Source organism: Vulpes lagopus, chromosome 7 (assembly GCF_018345385.1).
Source record: "Vulpes lagopus strain Blue_001 chromosome 7, ASM1834538v1, whole genome shotgun sequence".
In the NCBI taxonomy this organism is placed as follows: domain Eukaryota; kingdom Metazoa; phylum Chordata; class Mammalia; order Carnivora; family Canidae; genus Vulpes; species Vulpes lagopus.
Window position 1 is genome coordinate 13,360,797 of NC_054830.1, and position 14,398 is coordinate 13,375,194.

Sequence of the window (14,398 nt, forward strand, 5' to 3'; positions counted from 1 at the left end):
CAACACTGGCTTCTGGAATGTACTGGGGACAGCTTTCATCTGTAACTGACTGGACTCCACCCCATTAGGCCCCAATAGACACAGTAATATATGTGGGGCCACATGGTTGGCTCTGAGCTCTGGAAGAGGCTGAGGGTTCCGATCCCAGCCACAGACCCCATGTACTAACTGCATGGCTGGAGGGAAAATTTAGGGCCTCATCCATCCAGGATGCTCCAGACCCTCCCAATTCTCCTACCCCCCATCCCGCCAACCATGCCCAAGACACCTTCATGAACACAGGTGGACCAAGACCCAGGCTGTGGAGGGCTTTATTCATTAGACCCAGAGAGCCACACTGTCCCTCCCCTGGTGTCCCCCCCCACTAGTCAGCCGATGTTCTAGACACCTGGCCACTGCATGTGCTGCGAGCTGTCCCACGCTGCCGGCCCCAAGAGCGCGTCCGTAGTGAGGGAGGCCCGGGTGCGATGGCCGCGCCAGGTGGCTTGAAGCATCTTGGCTGCCATCTGCTGCTGCTTCAGACGGCGGCGTACACTGAAGCCTCTCCAGGCCGACTGGATGGCCGTGGCCGCCTTAATCCGGCGACGGGACAGCCGGGGGCTCCGGGAATTCATCTGGGTGGCGCAGCCCCACGGCAAGCCAGCCTGGACTATGGAGCCCCGGCCCATGCCATGCACCACCCGAGTGGGCAGCGTGTGGCCACACATGTGGCACGTGCGGGGGCTGGAACCCACGAGCATCACCACGCTGGGCGGGCTCCCCAGCCTGGGACTCAGTGACTGGCAGAGGGCGCAGATGTGTGGCTGGCACGACTGGAAGCAGCGGTGGTCGGATGCTGACCTGGTCCTGCTGCCCATTTTGCACCACATGGCCGGGAGCATGGTTTGCTGAGTCTCGGGCCGGCGAGTGAGGAAGCCTCGCCACACAGCCTGGATGGTGGTGGCGGCTCGAGAGAGCCGGGCCAAGTCCCGCCGCACACGGTAGCCGCGCCAGGCAGCCTGGATGATGATGGCCCACTGGTGCCACACCTTGACGGTACGGCGCACCAGGTAGCCACGTGCGCATGCCTGGATAGTGACCACAGCATGGATGATTATCTTCTCCACAGCCTGCATCGATGCCACCAGCTTCCCCGACTGTCTGGGATCCGCCGCTGCCTCTCTGCCCACGGTGTCCCATGGCACAGAAGCCCTGGCCAGATCCCACGCGCCACCAGGGGCCACTGCGCTGCTCATGGGCCCGACCGCTACACTGGGGACGGCAGAGTTCCATGCTTGGCCACCAGCTATGCCAGCATCCACGGGGCCCTGGAGTACAGTGGGAGTCAGGGATGCCCTGTCACTGTCTACAGGAGCCCCGGCGCTACGGAAATCCAGAGACCCCTCCATCGACTCCTGGGCTAAAAGGGGCCTCCGGGAGCCGTCAGGTGAGGACTCATAGCCCAGAGACACCCTCCGAAGCCCTGGGTGCAGCCTAGAGGTGGCCGTGTTGTGTGCCACCTCAGTGGTGCGGATGATTGGTGTTATGACGGGTGGCGCACTCTTGGAGTGTTTGGGACTTTCCTGTGAGGACCTGTAGGTGTGCTCCTGCACTTCATGCAAGGGCACAACCTTGGCTATGTTACTGTCTAGCATGTCTGGGACGGAATAACCATGTATGGACCTATAGGATTTTCTAGAGCCAAGAAACTTGTGGTTGTTCTGAGCCAGGTCCCCAGACACTGGCTTCTGGTGTGCCCTGGGGACAGCTGCTACCTGGAACCCATCAGATGCCATCCCACTAGTGCTGGATGGACAAAGCGACACATGGGAGGCCTTGTGGGTGGTTGCTGACCTCTGGGAAGTGCTTGGGGTCCCCATCCCAGTTATAGATCCTGGGTGCAAGCTGAATGCCGTAGGACTGCTATGGGCCAGCTTGGGTGACCCTGAAACTCTAGTAGAAGCCCCCATATTATAGGCAGGGCTCTGGGGCACCTGAGTCACTGGGGGGTCCTGGGACATGATGTGAGTCACTGTGGGGCTCTGGGGTATGATGTGAGCCACCGAGGGGCTCTGGGGTATGATGTGAGGCGCCGGGGGGCTCTGGGGTATGATATGAACCACTGAGGGGCTCTGGGGTATGATGTGAGCCACCGAGGGGCTCTGAGGTATGATGTGAGCCACCGAGGGACTCTGGGGTATGATGTGAGCCACTGAGGGGCTCTGGGGTATGATGTGAGCCACTGAGGGGCTCTGGGGTATGATGTGAGCCATCGATGCCTGTTGAGCCAAGAGGGCCCCAGGAGCCCTGACAGACTCCATGAGCACACTGGGGACCCTGCTAGCAGTCACAAAGTGGGAGCTGGGGGGCCGCCAACTGGTTGCTGACCTCTGCTGCAGAGTTGGGGTGGCACTACCAGCCATGGAGTGGTTGGCAACATTCAGGGGCTGGGGAGGGACAGGAGCCATGCCACTGGTCAGAGATTCAGTCTGGTTGGGAGCTACCTTCTCCAACAGTGGTCTTTGACTGTCGGGAAGGAATTCGTGGCTGTCGTTAATGTCACCTGACAGGGGACTATGGAACATCCATGGGGTTGCATCAAGGACCATGGAGTCCCCACTGGATATGGACACCTGGGACAGACCCTTGTCCAGGCCCTCTGGCTTCATCACGGCCTGGTCATCTGTGGCCTCAAATGGCATCATCTCAAGGGTGTGGTTCAACTGTGAGGCTCTTTGTAGAACTGTGGGCACTTGGTGTCCTCTCCTGGTTGTGTCACTAGCTTCCAAGCCCTGGGGATGAAGCTGAGCCAGGCTAGTGGTATGGGATGCCTGGAAGGGGGCTATAGACCCTTCTCCAGCCAGGGCTCCATGGTAAGGACGGGGAGTGATCCCAACCAGCATGGACCCCTGGGGAAGGCTCTGGGCCACATTTCCGACTGTGGAGGGCACACCGGCTGCATTAGCTGTGGACCCCAGAACCAGTCCCTGATTCAGTTCTCCAGCCACAGATGTTGGAAACACACTAGAAGCCACAGACTCAGGAGAGACATTTGTGTCTGTCTCGTTTGACACTGAACCTGGGATTAGGCTTGGAGCAGTAAAACTAACTGAGGGTCTCATGGAGAGGGTTTGTCTCTTCCCACCACCCCCAGATGCTGCCGTCAGACTAGGGGACTCCCTACTAGCCACAGAACCTGGAGGAAAGCTCGGGGCCACAGCACTGGCCATGGGTTCTGGAGGAAGACCCTGGCCCATGCCGCTAATCACAGATCCGGGGGGAAGGCTGTGGCTGATACTACAGATCACAGACCCTACGGGAAAGGTTGGAGCCACACCACTGATCACGTAACTGGGTGGAAGGTGGGGAGGCACACCACTGATCACCGGCCCTGGAGGCAGGCTCTGGCCCACGCCCCTGATCACAGACTCTGGGGGAAGGCTGGGGGCCACACCACTGGCCGCAGTACCCGGGGCCAGGGCTGCGGGCATCCTGGTGGCTACAGAACCTGGCACCAGGCCACTAGCTGTGCCCATCAGGGGCTCCTGGCTGAAAGCATCAGCTTGTTGGTAACCAGATGCCACAACTGTGGACACAGGAGGATGCTGGTTGTTCAAAGATACTGGTAGATCAACATTGACCTGAGACATGGTGGGGTCTGCATTGGCTTGAGAAAACCTGAATGGCCTCATACCCAGTCTGTTGGGCACTGAAGCCTGAGAGAAACCAGGACCCACCTCTGTGGCTTGTTCATGAATCAAAGGGGCCCCTGCCACGGAGGCTGGGAATGCAATGGGAGCCATGCCGCTGACTACTTGAAATTGGCCCATACCAGTCGCCACACTCCCCTGGCACACACTCCCTGTCATGCCCGGAGACATAGGTCCTGGAGACATACTGAGGAACATACCAGCAGCCAGGGTCCCCCTAGACATATTTGGGAACATGCTAGCAGCCATAGTGCCGGGGGAGATGCTTGCAGCCATGCCCCTGAACAGAGCCCCCGGAGATATACTGGTAACTCGGTCTAGACAAGAGTCCTCTCCACTAGCCCCGGATGTCTGGTAGATATTTGGGGCGGAGAGAGTGACAGCAGAATGTTCGGTTATGTTTGGGTGCCCCCCACTGACACTTAGTGGCTGATGAAATGCCAGGGGCACCTCCTTGAACTCAGGGGCCTGGGGGTTTGAGGCCACCCCATCAACCATTACAGGCTCTTGACATAGGGCCATCTCAGTGGCCACAGATGACTGGTTCAGATCTTGGCCCATGCTGCTAGTTGTAGGGGGATATGATGTACCCGCAGGGATTTCAGTCACAAATGATGGATGATGCAGGCTAGAGGCCACTGCATCCACCCTTGATGGTACATTTGAACCCACCTTAGGCATCCAATTTGACTGGCCAACAGTGCAACCAGCACCACCAATTACAGATGGCTGGAATAGGCTGAGGGGCCCCCTATTGGCCACAAATGGCTGGGCTAGGGTGGAGACCACCACACAGGCCACTGATGGCTGGCCTAGGCTGGGGGCCACCACACAGGCCATTGCTGGCTGGCCTAGGCTGGGGGCTATCCCACCAATCATAGATGGCTGTGCTAGGCTGGGAGCCACTCCACTGGTCACTGCTGGCTGGCTTAGGCTGGAGGCCACCACACAGGCCATGGATGCCTGAGCTGGGCTGGGAGCCACTGCACCAGTCACTGGTGGCTGGGCTACGGTGGGGGCCACCCCATCAGTCATAGATGGCTTAACCAGACTGGGGGTTACCCCACTGGTCACAGATGGCTTAGTTATAGATGGTTTAGCTAGGCTAGTTACACCACTTGTCATAGACAGCTTAGTTACAGATGACTTAGCCTGGCTGGGGGCCAACCCACTGGTCACAGATGCCTGAGATAGGCTGGGGGCCACCCCACCAGTCACAGATGCCTGGACTAGGCTGGGGGCCACCCCACCAGTCACAGATGCCTGGACTAGGCTGGGGGCCACCCCGCCACTCACAGATGGCTGTGCCGGGCTGAGGGTCACCCCACCGGTCGTAGATGCCTGAGCTGGGCTGGGGGCCACCCCACCAGTCACAGATGCCTGGACTAGGCTGGGGGCCACCCCACCAGTCATAGATGCCTGGGCAAGGCTGGGGGCCACCCCACTGGTCACAGATGGCTGGGCGAGGCTAGGAGTAACCCCACTGGCCATAGATGCCTGAGCTGGGCTGGGGGCCACCCCACTGGTCACAGATGCCTGGACTAGGCTGGGAACAACCCCACTGGTCACAGATGCCTGGGCAAGACTGGGAGCCACCCCACTGGTCACAGATGGCCGGGCAAGGCTGGGGGTCACCCCACCAGTCATAGATGCTTGGGCAAGGCTGGGGGTCACCCCACTGGTCACAGATAGCTGGGTGAGGCTGGGGGTCACCCCACCAGTCACAGATGCCTGGGCGAGGCTGGGGGTCACCCCACCAGTCATAGATGCCTGGGCAAGGCTGGGGGCCACCCCACCAGTCATAGATGCTTGGGCAAGGCTGGGGGTCACCCCACTGGTCACAGATAGCTGGGTGAGGCTGGGGGTCACCCCACCAGTCATAGATGCCTGGGCAAGGCTCGGGGTCACCCCACCAGTCATAGATGCCTGGGCAAGGCTGGGGGCCACCCCACCAGTCATAAATGCCTGGGCAAGGCTGGGAGCCACCCCACTGGTCACAGATGGCCGGGCAAGGCTGGGGGTCACCCCACCAGTCATAGATGGCTGGGCGAGCCTGGGGGTCACCCCACCAGTCATAGATCCCTGAGCTAGGCTGGGGGCCACCCCACCGGTCACAGATGGCCGGGCTAGGCTGGGGGATACCCCCTTGGTCACAGATGCCTGGGTGAGGCTGGGAGCCACCCCACGGGTCACAGATGGCCAGGCGAGGCTAGGGGCCACCGCACGGGTCACAGATGGCCAGGTGAGGTTGGGGGCCACCCTTCCAGTCACAGATGCCTGAGATAGCCTGGGGGCCACCCTTCCAGTCACAGATGCCTGAGATAGATTGGGGGCCACCCTTCCAGTCACAGATGCCTGAGCTAAGCTAGGGACCACCCCACCAGATATAGATGGCTGGGTTAAGCTAGGGGCGATCCCACTGGTCACAGATGGCCGGGCTAGGCTGGGGACCACCCCACCGGTCATAGATGTTTGGCCTAGGCTGAGGGTCACCTTACTAGCCATAGATGGCTCAGTTAGACTAGGGGTGACCTTACCAGACACAGGTAATTCAGATGGGCTGGGGGCAACCCCACTGACCGTAAGTGGCTGGCCTGGGTTTGGAGCCACCTTACTGACTACCGATGGCTGGGACAGGCTTGAGGTCAACCGAGTGGCCATGGATGTCTGCTCATGTGTGGTAGGGACATTATCCAAAGACAGACTTCTGGTCAGTCCTGTCCTGTAGGATTTCTGAGATAAGCTTTCCTTCAGACCCATGGAGCTTTGACCTGAGGACACATCCCCATCATCCTGATCATCTGAGCCCCAGTGGACACTCAGGGTCACGCGACCGGACACTGAGCTCTGGTGCAGAATGGGGATCAGCTTTGAGCCTGCAGAGGGCTGGTGGTAGAGGCGTGGGGTTGTGTGGCCCCGGTCCACTTTCTTAGTTTCTTCCCTATCTCTAGGCTTCTGGAGCCTCCCCACAGCCTCTCCAGAGAGGAGGGTATCTAGATTAATTTCCCCATCCAAGTTGGCCTCCCAGGACTCCTCCTCTACCAGGTCGACAGCAGTCAGACTGGCCACAGACATGCTAGAGAGGCTGAGCGAGCTGCAGCTAGGCAGGGAGCTCTGGGAATTACTCACATTCAGGCCATAGTCTGTGGAGCCTTGAGAGAGCCTTCCAGGCAGGTCATTGTCTGGACCCTGGGGCAAACTGGCCACCAGTTCAGTGAGTATATGGCCAGTCACTCGCTCCTGTGGGCAGTACGTACTGGCAACGGTGCCCTGGGTTCGATTCCTCTCCTGCCTAGGGACGGCCGAACGGGAAAGAGTATGTGCCAACTTATTGCCTGGGGGTGCTGGGAACACACTGGGATCAGCCTGAGTCTTGAAGGCCCAGCGATGACCAGGAACCGTGGAGCCAGGCAAGAGACCCAGGGTGATGTCACAGGCCTTGGGGATCTGTGGTTGAGTCAGAGACATTTTGCTCATACTGGCAGCCCTCAGTGGACCTGGGGTCGACTTGTTAGTTCTCTCCCTGGTAGCTGCGGAGGCCCGTTTGTGATTTGGGGACGGGGTTTTCTGTGTGGTCTCCTCACGGGCCACAGAGGGCTGTTGTGACACCTTGGCAGCTGAGGATCGATACACACCGGGGGGCACCCTGTTGATCCCGGAGGACTGACCCCAGCAAACAGATCTCCCGTAGGTAACGGTACACTGCTGGGAATGGGCAGCCCTCCCACCACCCGCGGCGCAGGGAAGTGTACCTGAGGCCCCCTTGCCCTCCCCGGTCGACGCCCACCGACGTGAGGCCACCCTGCTGACCATGTGTGGCTTATGGGCGCTTGGGGCTGTGCCACCAGCCACCGATGGCTGGCTGGTGCTTGGGCCCACGCCATTGGCAATGAGCAGCTGCCACAGACTGGGGGGCAGCTGCAGGTGGGGTGGTTTGGGCAAATTAGGGCCCAAGTCACTCTCCATGGGGTTGAGATCTGATGCCAATTCACTGGTGCCTGGGGCCAGGCACGCATTTTCCCTACTGACCTCAGGGCTCAAATAAAGGTTTGGGGAGGCCCTGCTGGGCTCCACCTCCCATAACAGAGTGGGGTCCAGGGCAGCAATCAGGGGATACTGATGAATCGTGGTGATCACTCTACTAGCCAGGGAGGCACCCATAAAGACCACCGATGAGCAGGGTGACCTCCCGAGCATGGCCCCATCCCCCATCTCTTCCAAGAACCCGGCAGGCCAGCCTGTGACGAAGCCCTCCCAGGCCCCGTCCTGGGGAACCCTGACCTTGCTGGGCTGTGGTCTCACGAGGCCTAGGTTGGGCACCCACGCAGCCGATGGGCTCCCCCTGTAGTCCACCTCCACCGGGGTGGGGACCATAGTCATCCTGCTTCCTGCTGTTTTCGAGGCGGCCTTGGGGAAGACTCCAGTCCTCAGGGCTGCCTGAGACAGAGACTGGCTCAGGACAGCGCCCAGCTCCCCCTGACATAGGGCTTGGCTCAGAGCAGCCCACTCTTCCTCTGTCAGGGCCTTGCTGAGCACGTCCGCCAGTTTACCCTGCTTGGCTTTAGTGAGTTCTGCCCGCAGCTCGCCAGGGGGACAGGGTGCGCGACAGGGCTAGGCCCAGCTCGCCCCAGGACAGCACTTTCATCAGCGCTGCGCCCAGCATGCCCTGGGGCAGGGCCTTGGCCATCGTGGCGCCCAGAACTTTCTTGGACAGAGCCTGGTTCAGGGCTGCCCTCACTTGCCCCTGGGAAAGGGCTTTTGCCAAGAGGGCACGGAGGTCCTCCTGGGAGCCCAGCTCGGCAGCCAGCTCCGCGCACAGGGAGGCCAGCTGGGAGGTCGCCAGGTCTTCCTGGCAGGGTGTGGCAGGGCTGGCCATCGATGACTGGGTCCGGGTAGCCCCGCTATCGCCCCAGGATTCCACGTTACATGCGGGGTGTCCGGCAGACGCCAGCAGAGGCACTAGCATGCTCTGGGCCTCAGAGACCCCCTGGCGTGGGCCCTGTGTGGCTTTGCCTTGCGCACAGTCATGGGGCTGGATCTGGGTCAGTCTGTCCTCTGGTGTGGGTCGGGGCAGAGGGCCAAGAGCACCAACGTGCTGGCAGGGCTGGGTGGAGGCCTTGAACCCAGCCAGGAACGGCTGCGACTGGGTCTTGTTGCTGAGCTCAGCAGGTTGGTGGGCTGCGTAGAGGCACTTGGCTGTTTCTGTGACCAGCTGGGCCTGGGATTGCACCTTGGTCAGCCCAGTGGGCAGATGTGCCTGAGATTGGACCTTCATCACTCCTGTAGCCAGATGAGCCTGAGACTGTGCCTTGGTCAGACACGTGCCTAGATGTGCGAAGGACGGAGCCTTGGTCAGCTTGGCGGGCGAATGTGCCTGGGACAGGGCCTTGGACAGACAGGAGCCCAGGTGTGCCTGAGCCTGAGATGTGGTCAGCTCAGCAGGTGGATGTCCCTGGGACAGGGCCTTGGCCAGCTTGGCCGATGGATGTGCCTGGGACAGGGTCTTGGCCAGACAGGTGCCCAGATGTGCCTGAGGCAAGGCCGCAGTCAGTTCCGCAAGCAGCTGTCCCTGGGACGAGGCTGCGGTTGAACAGGTGGCCAGCCGTTCCTGGGGCAGAGCTTTGGCCAGACATGTATCCAGATGTGCCTGGGGCAGGGCCTTGACTGGACATGTGGCCAACTGTGCCTGGGGCAGGACCACGGCTGTCTCTATGGGCATATACACCTGCGACTGAACCTTCACGACATCCGTCCTCAGGTGTGTCTGTAATGAGGACTTGCTCCTGTCCTCAGCCACTTTTGCCCAGGGTGAATCCCGGGGCATTTCAATGGCTATGGTGGTATTAGACATTGTTCCTGTTTTCACCTGCTTCTGGGAGACGGCCTTGAGTTTTTCAGCTTCCAAAGGTGGTCTGGCTGGAGCCTTGGGGGCCCCAGCTCCCAGATGTGAGGAAAAGTATTTGACCTTTCCATTAGCCAGGTATGAGTGAGAAGAGATCTTGACCATGCCTGCTGTCTGCTTTGTGCTCACCACAGCCTTGGCCTTTGGTCCATTTAGATACGTGTGGGATGAGGTGTTGGGAATTCCAGCTGCTGCCACTGCTGGAGGCGAAGACTTCAGATTTCCAGCTGCTGCAGGTGGCAGGCAGAGGGTCCTGAGGATGGCAGCCATTGAGCGAAATTGGGCTGGGGTTTTGGTGACCATGGCTGCCAGACGCGTCTGAGGAGGGGTCTTGGTCACTGTGGCCCCTGGGAGTGTCTGAGATGGAGTCTTGGCCACACCAGCTCCTGGACACGTCTGCAGTGGGGTCTTGGTCATTGGGGCTGCTGGGCGCACCTGAGTTGGAGTCCTGGCCACAGCAGGCACTGGGCACGTCTGGGGAGGAGTCTTGGTCGTCGCGGCCACAGGCCTTGCCTGTGTTGTGGGCTTGATCATAGAGGCCAACAGGCATATCTGTGGTGAGATCTTGGCCATCATGGCTGCCGGTCGTGTCTGGGGTGCAGTGTTAGTTGTTGAGGCTGTTGGTCGCATCTGGATTGGGGTCTTGGACATTGGGGCTGCTGGGCATGGCTGGGGTGGGATCTTGTTCACCATGGCCGCCAGGCATGACTGAAGTGGGCTCTTGATCATTGTGACTGGCTGGGATGCCTGAGGTGAGGTCTTGGCCATTGTAGCCACTGGGCATGTCTGGGGTGGGATCTTGGCCACTGGGGCTACGGGGTACGTCTGGGGTGGGGCCTTGGTTATTGTTACCAGGGGCACTGAGCACGGCTGGGGTGGAGTCTTGTTCATCATGGCTGCCAGGCATGACTGGAGTGGGGTCTTGGTCATTGCAGCTGCTGGGTACATCTGGGTTGGGGTCTTGGTTATCCGGGACACTGGGTATATCTGGGGTGGGGTCTTGGCTATTGTTACCGTGGGCACTGGACATGGCTGGGGTGGGGTCTTGGTCACTGCGGCCACCGGATACATCTGAGGTGGGGTCTTGTTCATCACAGGTGCTGGGCCTGTTTGGGGTGGGGCTTTGAGGACCTCTGCTTCCATGTGGGCCTGAGTCTGGGTCTTGAGTGATCCATGAATGGCCTGAGCATACCTTCCACATGGTGGAGGCCCTGGGGCTCCTGCCTTGTTGACTCTGGCAGTTACTTGCTTGGCCTTCACCGTGTCCCCTTCTACATGGACAAGGCAGGAATTTCTGACAGGTCTGGTCAGCAGGCATGGGTGGCACTTTGTGTCTAGACTCACTGGACATGGAAGTCTGATGGCAACGGTCTGGTGTGGCAGGAAGGTGACGCTGGGGCCCCCAGTGGCACAAGGAGCCTGCATGCCAGGCTGTAGAGTACTCTGGCTCTGGAGCAGGGCCAGCTGGTGGGTGTAGGCAGCCAGGCTGTCAGAAGAAGGGAACTGGGTCTCTTTGCTCACCATGACAGGCTGGGTCAGAGGGGGCTTGCCCTCTCCAGGATGCTGGAACCGCACCTGCTGGGGGGCATGGTAAGGGATGTCCCCCTCTTCCATGCTCACTTTTTTTTCCACCAACTTCCCAGACCGGAGGAGACGCCTAGTGTTGAAGCGTCGCCAGGCCTCCTGGATGGCCTTTGCTGCCATCATCTGGGAGATCAGCTTTTGCCGGAGCTGGTAGCCTCTCCAGTTGGCTTGGATGAGGGTGGCTGCACGGGAGAGCATCATGTCCATCTCATCCACCAGGACGTTCTTGAAGGCCTGGCTCTCAACCACAGCCCGTAGGTGTGGGATGTGACGAGACACCATCTTGTCCTTGTCATGCTGTTGCAGAAGGGTCTCCCTGGACACAAGTGGCTCGTGCTGAGGCTGTGGACTCAGTGTCCTTGCTCTGTCTTGGATATTAGAGACAGACTGGGGCTGGTAGAAGCTCTGCCCATCAGGTGACAACTGTAGCTGTGTTGCTTCCTGCATTGTCTTGGTTCCTGGGTGGGTCAGCTGTGCCTGTGGAGGGGGCCAGAGAGGTGGTCAGAGAGTGGGACCATAGAGATGAGAGGTCTCCTGGCTGGAGCAAGCGCTCCAGTACCTACATCTTCTTGTTTCTGACACCTTGCAATCTTTCTCCTCTCCTCTGTAGGCCCCCCTCTCTCCCAGCTACCTGCCCAGGTGGCCTTTGATATCTACATCTCCCTCATCATCCTGTGGCTACTTCAGTGCTGGCAACAATGCACATTCTCAGCTGAAAGCCCAATCACCTTCTTGCTTTTTGAACTTCCTTTATATCTGGAACATACTGTGAATATAGCTCTGATCAGACTATTTGGGAAATTTCCTGTGTGTGTGTGTGTGTGTGTGTGTGTGTGTGTGTGTGTTATTTGCCTCTCCCTGTTTACTGTGAATTCATAGAGGGTAGGAACCAGGTCTGAGTCATTTCTGTGTCCTCATCTCAGTCAAAGGGCCTGGGTTCCAGGCTGTGGACAGGTGAGTGTTGGGTGGGTGGCTATATTCATAAATGAAAGATGGAGGGGATTGGAAGTTGGGTAGATAGATACTGAATGGATATATCTGGATAAATGAATGGTGGATGGGTTAGAAAGATGGATAAAGGGTTGTGTGGAAGAATAAATAGGTAAATGAAGTAGATGAATGAATTGATGAATAGGTCAATAAATAAGGAAATGGACACATGGATGGATGGACAGATGGGTAGGTGGATGGATGGATGGATGGATGGATGGATGGATGGATGAGTGGTTAAATGGATGAACGAGTGGATGGATGAATAAGCATGAGGGGAAAGAAGGGTGGAATGGATGGATGGACAGACGAGTGAGTAGAGGATGGACAAGACCTGAGTAGATAAACGAGTGTGTGGATGGAGAGAGCTGAAGGAATTGGTGAAGAGATCAATGAATAAGAGGTGAACTGATGAATGGCTGGATGGATCAGTGCATAGATGGTGAATGATTAACAGGTAATGGGTAGATCACTGGCAGATGGGTGGGTAGAAGAATGAGGGGATCACTATGGCTTCCAAAAGCACCTTAGCTCAGAGGGAATTGGGATGGATACTGCCAAGCATCCTTGATATGTCACCTGGAGCATAACATGTTTGTTGGGCAGAAACCCACCCCCAACTTTTGGCTGAAACAGCCGATTCCCCTTTCCCAGCCATCTTCATACCTTGGAAGGCCATAGAGTTGGAGGAGGAACAGGAGAAGAAGGTGCAATCTCAGAAGCCAGCTTGTAAGAGGAAGCAGCCTTCATTCAGCCTTTCATCCCATGCAACGTACAGCAACACTGCCCTGGGCTGGCTCTGTTTTCAAGCCCAATGTGAGGAGAGATATTAAAAGAAAAACAAAAATAAAAAACCCTAACATTTCAAAACAAAAGCCAAAAACTTTTAAGTCCACAAATATGAATGCAAAAGGAATTTTACACTAGTGTTCTTTTATATGTAAAAGCAGATCAACTAGAAATAACCAAAAAGGTGATTGCTAGAGAGTCAGTTACAAGTGCATAAAGGAGAGTGTTCAAGGATGTTCATCACTGTATTATTTATGAAGAGTAAAAACTAAAAATAACTTAGGAGGTGGCTTAAATTAAACAGGACATTCATACAGTTGTATGCTATCCGGCCATTAGAAATGGTGTCAAGATCCACAAAAATGGCTAAAATTGAAAGGGTGGACACATCATGACCAAATGGGGAAACTGTCAGTCTTGAAGGTAACTTGTCAATTCCACCCTAACATTTACATTTAAGAGGTACAAGTGTTCATACTCACCCCAAACCAGAAACCATCTAAAAATGCCCATCAACAGAAGACTTAAATTCAACCATATTAGTAATTGACATGATAATAGATTAAAAACTTCAAGACAAAGATGATCAAAATAGATTTGTTTTCAAAGACCCCTGTGCTGCCTCCTTTCATGGTGAACATTCTAGCTTCACTTATTTGATGGCCTGAGTGCCCTGCCCCTTCCCAGTCTTCATCCCAGCCGCAAATGGGCTGGGCCCATTCAGAACAAGCATCAGTGTAATGGGCCTGAGACTGGTTCTCCAGGAGGCGGGCACAGTCATCGTCTCCACTTCACAGAGGAGGAGCCTTGAGGCCCAGGGAAGCCAATGTACTATATTTCATACTTCTTTATGTTATTTCTGATTTGCCTCCCCCATTGAACTATGAGCTGCCCATGGGTAGGGATGTCTGTCTCTTATTTGCTGTTGAATCCCCAATGCCTAGAACAGTGTACACAAGAGGTGCTCGATATGTTTATGGATAGATACATGGATGGATAGATGGATAGATGGATGGTTGAAAGGATGGATGGATGGATGGATGGATGGATGGATGGATGGATGGATGAGAACCACTCAAGCTAAGTTCTGAAGAATTTAGGGAGAACAGCTTTAGGATCTGAACTGACCTATCCTAGAGTCTGCGGGTTCACCAGCCACATGGTTTAGTCCTTTCAGTGAACTCAACCAGAATGAGTGAACAAATAGACAACAAAGTGAGAGGAATGTGATTATAGGGGACAGGAAAAAGGATTAGGGGCCCCCAGACATGTAAGCCGAATGGCTGGCTTGGCGATTTTGAGTAAACCCCTCTGAGTCTCAGTTTCCTTATACAAGCTAAAACCACTTTCCCAGCCTCCCAGGGAAACATGGTAGGCTCTCCAGGCTAGGACCTCAGGCAGACAAACCCACCATCAGTTTTTACGGGGGTCCCAAGTGCCCCTG

At 57.0% G+C, this 14,398-nt stretch overlaps 1 protein-coding gene across 1 annotated transcript; it reads right to left on the minus strand.

Moving 5' to 3' along the window:
• Positions 1–380: 380 nt before the first annotated feature.
• Positions 381–12,915, minus strand: IQCN (IQ motif containing N). The gene is given in 4 exon segments (XM_041762396.1): positions 381–1,307; positions 7,971–8,279; positions 8,281–11,652; positions 12,832–12,915. Coding segments are annotated over 4 exon segments (4,692 nt in total).
• Positions 12,916–14,398: the final 1,483 nt, after the last annotated feature.